This window comes from Leptonychotes weddellii, unplaced genomic scaffold (assembly GCF_054177405.1).
Source record: "Leptonychotes weddellii isolate Sample4059 unplaced genomic scaffold, ASM5417740v2 HiC_scaffold_6877, whole genome shotgun sequence".
Taxonomy (NCBI): domain Eukaryota; kingdom Metazoa; phylum Chordata; class Mammalia; order Carnivora; family Phocidae; genus Leptonychotes; species Leptonychotes weddellii.
In genome coordinates this window covers 75-9,856 of record NW_028038136.1, presented here as the reverse complement: position 1 = coordinate 9,856, position 9,782 = coordinate 75, and the positions used below count along the sequence as shown (strand labels likewise).

Here is a 9,782-nt window from a genome sequence, read left to right as displayed (position 1 = left end):
AAAAAAAAATCTTAAAAAAAAAAAAGAAAGGTGAAGAAATTAAATTAAATTTAAATTTAAATGTAATTTTGAAACTGAATATTACAGTGATACACTATAATGATTATACTGTAATGCTTTTTAAACAAGTCTGAGTTGCACATGCAACAAGGAATCTCTTGCAGAGATAAGAAGGAAAAAGGCAGAGAAATTAAATATTTGAGGAGCTTAAACTAGCTCAGTACATCACTCCACACTAGAATGCTCTTACCTTCGATTATTAAATACTTTGATTCCTTACTCAAATTATTTGTCTCTATTCTAGAAAGAAGCTGAATCTAGAGTGGGATTTTGGGAAAACAGTAAGATTCACAACCAAAAGATATGGATCTGAATCCCAATACCACCACTTAGGTGATGGAGGGCAAATTACTTTATGATTCAATATCAATTTTTTTTAAGTAAGCTTTACATCCAATGTGGGGCTTGAACTCACAGCTGTGAGATCAAAAGTTGCATGCTCCACTGACTGAGTCGGCTAGGTGCCCCAATTCAATCTCAATTTTTATAAAATGAAAATATACTGACTTAAAATGCAATAAATATTATATACATATATATATATTTTAAAGATTTATTTATTTTAGAGAGAGTGTGTGTGTAAGTGTGGGGAAGGGCAGAGGGAGAGAGAGAATCCCCAAGCGGACTCCCCACTGAGTGCAGATCCCGACTTGGGGCTCAATCCCAGGACCCTGAGATCATAACCTGTTGGAACTCAAGTCAGCCACTTAACCGACTGAGCCACCCAGGTGCCCTGAAAATGCAGTTTATATTGAGGAAATCAGAGAAAGCCTGAGTAGGGAAAATTTAAAGCTAGCCAGTCATATAAATGGTCATCATGTGAAAGTAGTATGTACAGTTCAGGAGACCAACATCATGCTGACATCTGTAAAGCTTCTATTAATTCTAGAGATAAAAACATGTAGGCATGGGAAAATGGCCACTCACAAAACATACATACATGCCTTAATTGTGAATCATCTATTAAGATATTAACTATTTTTTTAGATATTTTATTTATTTGAGAGCGACAGAAATAGCAAGAGAGAGCACAGCAGGAAGGAGGGGGAGAAGCAGACTCCCCGCTGAGCAGGGAGCCTGATGCGGGGCTCGATCCCAGGACCCTGCCAAAAGCAGACGCTTAACAGACTAAGCCACCCAGGTGCCCCTAAGATATTGACTATCTGAATAAAAATATGTATGAAAGTAATTGTGGTGTACCAACGTGGGATAGTGAGAATCATTCACATTGTGTGCAAGCAAAAAAGAGTTGTATTATCTGTAGAAAATTTAAAAACAGCAATAAAACCAACAAAAATCTGGTCTGTTTGAATTATCACCATGCTCTGGAAATTTTAAACATCAATGATAAAATACACCTCTCCAGAAAAATATTTTGTCTAAGGTCCAAACAACTGATGGTTACTGTTGAGTTTTATTAATATATATATGTAAGCTTCAAATGAGCACATACTCATTACTAAGCACTGTATCGTTACCATTAAGCAAATTCAAGAATTCCCAATTATATTAATGGCACCTAACACACACAGACTCAGCTACAGGAATTGCTTAGAAGAGTAAGTTCAAAATGGTTTAGAATCACTGAAGCTTGCTTTGGGTGCAGTTCATGTCTCAATCATCTGGTCCAACATCTTTGTTTCAACTATAGTTTCAAAATAATGACAGTGCAGTGAATGTCTCTACTTTTGAAGCAGGGCTCAGTATGCCTTCTTTATTAGTTTCCTATTGCTGTTGTAACAAATTACCACAAATTCAGTGGCCTAAAACTTTAAAATGACTGCAATTTTCCCTTCTGTAAATGCCAAAATTAGTCTGTGCCCTTTCCCTGCCTCCAAAAGTTGTCATGGAGGTAAATAACTGGAATGGCACCATATTCTGAATAAATCATAGATGTTTACACACTATGTCAAGACTGGCTTGATAACATCTCCCAAATAATTCAGAGCAAAGCCTCAAATCCCAAATGTCCGGGCCTCTAACCACAATGCTACCACCTCCTAAGGAGGATTCCCTTTCTTCTGGTTTCCAACAGCATGTTCCTTACTTCCTTTTGAGCCCCCGCCTACAGCATCCTTCAAGTCCATATTACTACTGACAGCCTGTTTAAGGCAATTTAGGCTTTCCCTATCATGCTCCTCAAAATTCTTCCAGTCTTCACCCACGGCCTGATTCCAAAACCACTTCCACATTTTAGGCACTTGATACAGCAGCACTCCACTTCCAGTCCCAGAGTCTGTAGCAATTTTCTACTGCTCCATAACAAATTACCACATAATTAGTAGCTTAACACAATACCCATAACTATCTCACAGTCCTGTGGGTCAAGAGTCCAGATACAGCTTAACTGGGTCCTCTACTCAGGGTCTCACAGGACCAAAAGCATGGTATCAGCCAGGACTGCAAGCTCGTCTGAGACTTTAAGTCCTCTTCCAGGTTCACTGGTTGTTGGTAGAATTTAGTTCCTTCCAACTATAGAGTGAAATCCCCATTTTTTGCTGGCTGTCAGCCCAAGAGCATTCTCAGCTCGCAGAGGCTACCCTCAGGTCCTTGCCACATGGCCCCCTTGTCTCACAACACAGCTTTTTGCTTCTTTAAGGCCAACAGGTGAACATCTGCAGCTGCTTGTCTCACTTAAGGACTCACCTGATTAGGCCAGACCCACCCAGGATAATGTCCCTTTGATTAACTCAAAATTAAATGGTTAGTAACTTAAATGAAGGAATGAAATCCCCTCGTATTCACAAGGCGTGGCCATACCAACAGGAGGGAATTATACAGAGCATGTATGCCAGAGGTGGAAATCGTGAGGCCATCTTAAGAAATCTGCCCACTCTCCCCTTTGACCTTGGATACTGTCTTGGTTTCCTGGCCTTACAATGTTGCTGAAGTGTTCCGTTTCTTATTCTCCTCCCTTTGCCCAGTTTGTATTTCCTAGTTCTTGGACAGAGATGCCTCTTGCTTTAAAGTAGTCTTTTAATGGTTTATTTCTTACTCTCCACAAAATCAGAGAGAAGTAATTAAACCAGTTTTCTTGCTCGTGAGTAACCTGGAAAAGGCCACCACAGGCAGAATCGTATGCAGCCAGTAATCTTTATTCTTCCCCAGTCCCTCAGGCAATGCGTATGGACACATGTTCATGGATATTTAAGAACGTATGAACTAGACAAAGTCAGTACAGTAAAGGAAGTTTTTGATTTTTAAGAGTCTGTCTAGTATGAAGTATTTAACACTCCCCTACCCGTTTAAAAGCATATTTTTTGTAAAATGAAAAGTCTAACAAATGTTTTAAATATTTTTAAGAACTGGCTAAAAAGAATCCATAGAGAAACCTAGCTTTGTGTACAGTTGTTGCTGTTAGCTGTATGTATCTCTAGTTCAGCTCTTGCCTAGAAAAGAATTCATCAGTTAAGTTTAACTTTTATTTTTATTCTGTGTCCACCAGGGGGAAAAAACCTCATTTCTCCCCCTTCTCTGCTCTGATAAATCTTTTCTTGAATGATCATGCTGTGGTTAGAGTTTTCAGAGTATTTACTGTATGCACTATAAACATTGTGGCTTCCTCTAACTAGTTTTAGCAATCAAGGTCAGGGAGTTTATGGGGACATGCACAAACCTTTATACATATGTAAAGATAACTGAAACATGCATTCCTAAAAGTCATTAGATGAGAAGAAACCCCTCCATCTATATAAAATCAACAGGTTTATTTGTGGAGTCTGACGAAATATCATTTAAAAATGTTCATTTTATGTTACTATGTAAATGTATGCTATTGTCCGCAGCATTATAAAAGGGAAGTCACTCTACCAGGCTTTATACTTGTTAATCTCTGCTAGCTTTCAGGTAACAACTTCAGTACCAGAAGAGAAGCAGATCCTGAAGCAGGTCCAGTGTCCTGCTCTTCTAATGTGAACTGGGCTGCATTCACTGGTCTGACAGGTTCAGGCCCCAGCTCTTATCTCCACAGAGTATTCATCAAATATTTTGCCACATATATCAAAGAAAATCAGAAAGCTATACTTACTCAAATAGCAGGAATTAATTGTTACATAGGAACTTCTAATCCCCAAACCATATACAACTTAACAGGCTTGAGGAAACTTCACCGCAGGAAACAATGATAAGCATTTAAAAACAGGCATAAATCACTTTATATTAAGACATGACAGAGAGATTACATACCTGAAAAAAACCTGAAGTGTCAAATAATTTGAAATATCTTTTAAAAGTCAATTACAGATATAGTCCTAAGAACCAAAAGAAATTTATTCATAAAATTTCTTATTTGACCAGTGGTGAGAACCAAGAAACACTATACCAAGAAATGCTCAACTAAGACCCCACTAATAGTCTTTAAGCTGGCTCATACAAGAGAACAACCAGAGTAGCTCCTGATGATTAGGCTAGAAAGAATGTCCTTCTGTATGTGTTTCAATTGCACAAGGACATACATTTAACCACAGGAGTCCGTGCAAGTAGCATCACAGTATCTGTAGACTTAGTTGAGTCACAGCTTCCAGAATGCTGTTCCTTGTGTACCTTACAGAGCTGTTTCACCACTCTTGCTGATTTCTTTGTTGGCTCCTTTCTCTTTTTCTGCTCCTTTATTGGTTTTTGCTTTTTCTCTTTCTCTGTTGGCTCCTTTCTCTTCTGCCCCTCCACTGTCAGCTCCTTCCTCTCTTCCATGGTTGCCTTCTTTCTCTTCTTCGTCATGAACACTGGTGTAAACTGCTTTGTTATAGCCTTCCCGGTTCCGAGCAATTTCAATGGCAAAAAATTGTATCCTGGGGGCTGAAAGGTGAATAGAATTGATCATTGTCCTAGTCACAGTTACTTCTCTAAACTTACAGAAAACTGAACTAACAGTCAAAGCATTCCAGTACAGTCATAAACTTCAGAGATGTGGAATTCTAATCTTGTTAAATGAGGCTGAAAATACTTAACCAGCTTATCCCACAGTTACTCAACAAACAGTAACATGATCTTTAAATATGTAACAAATAAAATGACCCCCAAACTATTCAGGTCACTAATCCATCCGTAAAACCAGATCCCTCACTCTCCTTATACAGAAACCATTCCAGAGGCAAGAATCTCACCAAAGATGGTGTTTTCCTCAGTGTAGCCCTGGGAGCAATCCAGTCGCAGCAAAGTACCATAGTTGAAGTCTTCCACAATCCCGTCAAACTTCAAGCAGAATGGCCTCCACTTCTATAAAGGCAAAAAAGATGCCTTGGCTGACAAATGCAGGAGGCTGGTGAAGTCAGGCCAGGAGAAGGGATTCCACTTCCTCAGTAAGGAAAACTCCCATAGTGAAAGAGACTAGGACTGAGTTGATTTCGACTTTTACTAGCATTGAGTTTCCATGCTATCTATTGTCTTTAGACTGGTATTTCCCAACACGAACAATATTTTACCTTGACAAAATATTTAAATCCTCGACTGCAGAATTAAAATTGGATTTCTTAAATGTATTTGCTTTTGCTTTTATGTTATTGGTTAACTCAGCCCAAAATAGTTATTCACCCCCACTGAAGCACAAATGAGACAAAGGCAGCAGGAATGTGGTCACAAAGTCACAGTTAAATTTTAAGAAAGAAGTCCATTGCTAGAGGTACTTTTCCAAAGATCAGTAATTTAGTTAACAGTCAACAGTAACCATGTTAAAAGTTTACATACATCATAAACCAAGTAACAATGTTAAAAGTTTACATACATCATAAACCAAGTAACAATGTTAAAAGTTTACATATATGGTAAACCAAGGACCTACTCTCGGAAATATTTTCCCTGCTATAAGAGTTTTTAGCACACTGTAAAAGTAGGATAATCAGGTAAGCAATGGGAAACCTAAGTTCTCCTATTATCCATGGCCCATGATAATGTGAACCTAAATCCGGAGAATTCAAACACCTCCCTGTATCCTATTTGCCAGTTCTCTATCCAAACCTTTTTTTTTTTTTTTTTCCAATTTGCCAATTCTCCATCCAAGCTAAACTACTAACATAAGAAAATTTGCTCCTTCTTCCCTGAAAGGGCTGGGTAGGAAGGGATGAAATGTCCAAGTCAAAAAAAAGAAAAAACAGATCCCATGAACATAAACTCATAAACCAGAAAAATATTTATTTCATAACATAACTTACTTATTAGTTGATTATAACTACATAAAAGCCCTGGTTCTTTACATATTTCCTTAAAACACACTGAAAAAAGTTTAATTATATAAAAAAAATTTTTTAAGATTTTATTTATTTATTTGACAGAGACAGAGACAGCAAGAGAGGGAACACAAGCAGGGGGAGTGGGAGAGGGAGAAGCAGGCTTCCCGCGGAGCAGGGAGCCCGATGAGGGGCTTGATCCCAGGACCCTGAGATCATGACCCGAGCCAAAGGCAGATGCTTAACAACTGAGCCACCCAGGTGCCCCTAAAAATATTTCCATAATCAATAATTGTTGGTCAGATGCTTGGCAATATTTGAGAGAATTCTTACCTCTTTAGCTGATTCTGATTTGAGCTCTTCTGGATCCAACACATCTATCCTGAGTTTCTCAAAATTTTCCCGAAACTCTGAATAGATTTGGTCATCCACTTTGGTGAGTTTCAGGAACTGTGGGTCAACTGATGAAATCAGCTGCCAGACACAAGACAACACACAGATACTGGTCTCTAATTTACTACACTTCTATCCCCCCTTCCCCAGAAAATATTTATGGTTCTAAGGGCAGAAGAGTTATTAGGAAGTACAGACAGAAGAGGTCCCAGATGAAATCATGACACAGTTTTCAAGGGCCATAATATACTACAATCCCTGCCACCAGTTCAAACCCTTTTGGTCCTAGTACTGCCTGGCTATTGCCCTATGTGAATTAATTGTTCATTCAGTCATCAAACATTTATTAATTGCCTACTATGGAATCATTTTGCCAGTTAGCAGCAGAACGCTGGGCAAAGAAGTACAACTCCTCTTTGTCAAAACAAAATTCACTTCCACCCCCTCGTTCTCTGTGGGTAAAATCTTACAGTAATAAAAATTATCTCCAAAATACATATGCTTAACTTGCTGAGAATAGTGATTAGCAAAGAACCATCCCTACAATTACATGCTTAATTTTGCTTAATAATGAAGACAGACAAGTCACCTTGTAGTAGACTTCAGCATGCTGCATTGCTTTCATGGCCCAAGCCATCTCAATATCAGGCTGCAAAGGAGTGAAGAATGCCAGGTCAGAATCTCCCAATCCTGCTACTAGAGAACAAATTGAGGAATTCTGTGGAGGTCTAGGTAATGTCCATAACACTACCAAACTTGGTGTTACTGTCAAAGGATAAAAACTGGACTAATGGGTTTGGAAAATAGAAAACTTTTGTCCTTATGAAGGAAACTACCCACCAAAAGGAGCTGCCTACAGTCTAGTCAACAGCATAAGCCACTGGCTCTTTGTCCAGCAGCTAGTGAAAGTGTGGGAGACTACATAAAGCAGTAGACAGATTGCCTTCTCAGGACTGAATTAAGCCACTGTAAAACTGATACAATATAGTCACATATATCAATGAGTTGCTGGGAGAACAAAGATAATGGAAGTGAAATACCCTTCACTTTTGATAGTATAACATGTTATAATCATCATTTGTGTTTATAAGATAGTCAATTTCCCAACCATAACACTTAAAATTGAATCAGTATTGTGAAGCAGGCTAGATTACAAATAAGCCTTACCAAATACCTACCACCTGTTCCATTAAAACCTCCCACTCCAGCTACATGGATCTACTTCACTGACCCCAGCAAAGTCATTTGCATTTTTACCTCCATGCCTTACACCATGTCTTTTGTCCATCTATACTCTGAGGATCCAGTTAGAGATTCACTTTCTCAGTGAAGTCTTCCTCTACTGTCTCAGTTCTTAGGGGTTTCTTCTTCGGCTAAACTCCTTTGGATCTTACACCCTAATCTAACAAACATCAATCATATTTTTATTTGAGTGTTACTACTATTTCTCATGTCCCTGTGTCTTGTACCTCAAAAATATCATATGCTTTCTTCTTAAGAATCTAAACAAGACATAGCATAATTTGCTGCCACTCTACTGCATAATGAAATCACTCACTTTAAAAAAATACTAATTTCTGACTCTCGCTGCCCCCCCCCGATATTTTTATTTACTCGGTATAGACTGCGACCTGGACAATGGAAGGTATAAAAGCTTCTCAGGTGGTTCTAGTTCAGCAAAGTTTGGGAACTACTTCCACCGGCATTTGTCCTGGGTTTGAGGACCAAAAAGGTTAGAATGAATGAAAAAGCGCGGTTTCTGTCGGGCATGGAGTGGGTTCACAGAGGGTATCAGGGGATTACAATTTCGTGGCAGGCCCTGCAGACACAGCAGTCTAGCTGAGTGACAGAGAGCTGGGGGTGAGTCATACTCACATCATTGCCATAAGACTCGGCTGGGAGAGAAAGAGCATGTGCCACAGACACCAGTTCCCCGGCAACCTGGGAAGGGAACAAGGGGGAGAGACGGTGTTCAAAGCTCGACCCGGCTCGACTTCCCCACTCACCCGACCCCAGAGCAGCGACTCACCGGCTCACCAGTTCCACTAGTCGTCTCCATGTTGCACTCCACAAAGCAAGCGGCGGTTTCCCGGAAATGACTATTTGCGAGCTCCGCCTGCAGCTGGTTGCAAAGAGAGGGCCAAATAAGAGAGGCTTTTTTTCCGGATGCGCCTGCGCGCAACCGCCGTCGCCTGGAGGTGGTTGTCCCGGGCCCCGCCTCATCCGCCCTGCGCTCGCGCAAAGGTGTTGGCGCTGCTGCACAGTCTGGGATGCTTCGGACGTCACAGGTGCTTGAATGCTCATTAATAGCGGTGGTGATCGTGCGAAAAGCCTGAGTTAAAGCTTTCGCGTGCCCACTGCGCTGAGTGCCCAGCAGAGATTCGGATTCACGCTCTCCATTTGAGCAAGCAGGCTCGTACACCAATACACACACACACACCCCAATACTCCAAGTAGGGAGTAAATCACAAACAAGGATGGTGCTAGGCAATGGAGTAGATGGGTGAAGAATTTAGTCCCTGTTTTGGAAGAAATACGTACAGTGAGATAGCATATAAAGTAGTCATCACGAAAAAGCATCATGTACTATGGGAACACAAATAGAGGTTACAAAAACTGAGTCATGAAGGGCAACCAGCAAAGTAGGCGAAGCAGGCAGGGAAGGACACTCCAGGGAGAGGGGAGTGCATGTACAAAGGCACTGGAGAACTAAACACCAGGGGACCTTGAAGCAAAAAAAAAAAAAAAAAAAAGCTGCAGTAAGAGTGTACTCATTTGTGATATTGAGGGAAAAGTTGAGCTTTCCATGCTGAATATCAGCAGTTTGAGACTTTAACCTAAAAGCAATTCTAAGCTGATAGGGACCTTCGAATAGACAGTTTCCTGATTAAGCTTGAGTCTTAAGAAGATCACTAAAACACAACGTGCAAGATACATTTGAAGAAGGCAATTTTGGAAGCAGATAGACCAAACTGAAGGCACTAGGTGATGAAAACCTAAACCAAGGCAATAGCAGTTGAGACGATTTTAAGAATTAATAAGGGGAATAGAATCCACAGAACTTTCTGACTAACTGGATATGGGAAATAAAGAAGAATCAGGATTCCAGTATGAGTCCCAAATTTCAGAATAAGATTTGGGAATGCATGCATTGAGCTAAAAAACAAA

General features: G+C 40.0%; 1 protein-coding gene across 3 annotated transcripts; it reads right to left on the bottom strand.

Annotated features, from left to right (window-relative positions):
- Window positions 1–3,018: 3,018 nt before the first annotated feature.
- On the bottom strand, window positions 3,019–8,799 carry PBDC1 (polysaccharide biosynthesis domain containing 1). 3 transcript variants are annotated; one of them, XM_006726892.3, is made up of 6 exons: window positions 8,644–8,798; window positions 8,490–8,555; window positions 7,204–7,263; window positions 6,555–6,695; window positions 5,163–5,274; window positions 3,019–4,854 (listed from the first exon to the last, which is right to left on the bottom strand). In XM_006726892.3, exons 1-6 carry the CDS (start codon window positions 8,671–8,673, stop codon window positions 4,604–4,606), a joined length of 660 nt encoding a protein of 219 aa, XP_006726955.1. In that variant the 5' UTR covers window positions 8,674–8,798; the 3' UTR covers window positions 3,019–4,603. The 3 variants fall into 3 exon arrangements, with proteins under 3 accessions (XP_006726955.1, XP_030886545.1, XP_030886496.1); XM_031030685.2 differs by lacking the exon at window positions 5,163–5,274 and having other exon boundaries at window positions 8,644–8,799; XM_031030636.2 differs by lacking the exon at window positions 8,644–8,798 and having other exon boundaries at window positions 7,204–7,310.
- Window positions 8,800–9,782: the final 983 nt, after the last annotated feature.

Coding starts and splice junctions, on each gene's coding strand:
- PBDC1 (XM_006726892.3), bottom strand. CDS start 8,673: ATGGAGACGACTAGTGGAACTGGTGAGCCG. Junction 8,556..8,643: donor CTAGTGGAACTGGTGAGCCG/GTGAGTCGCTGC, acceptor TTCCCTTCCCAG/GTTGCCGGGGAACTGGTGTC. Junction 7,264..8,489: donor CCGAGTCTTATGGCAATGAT/GTGAGTATGACT, acceptor ACTCCTTTGCAG/CCTGATATTGAGATGGCTTG.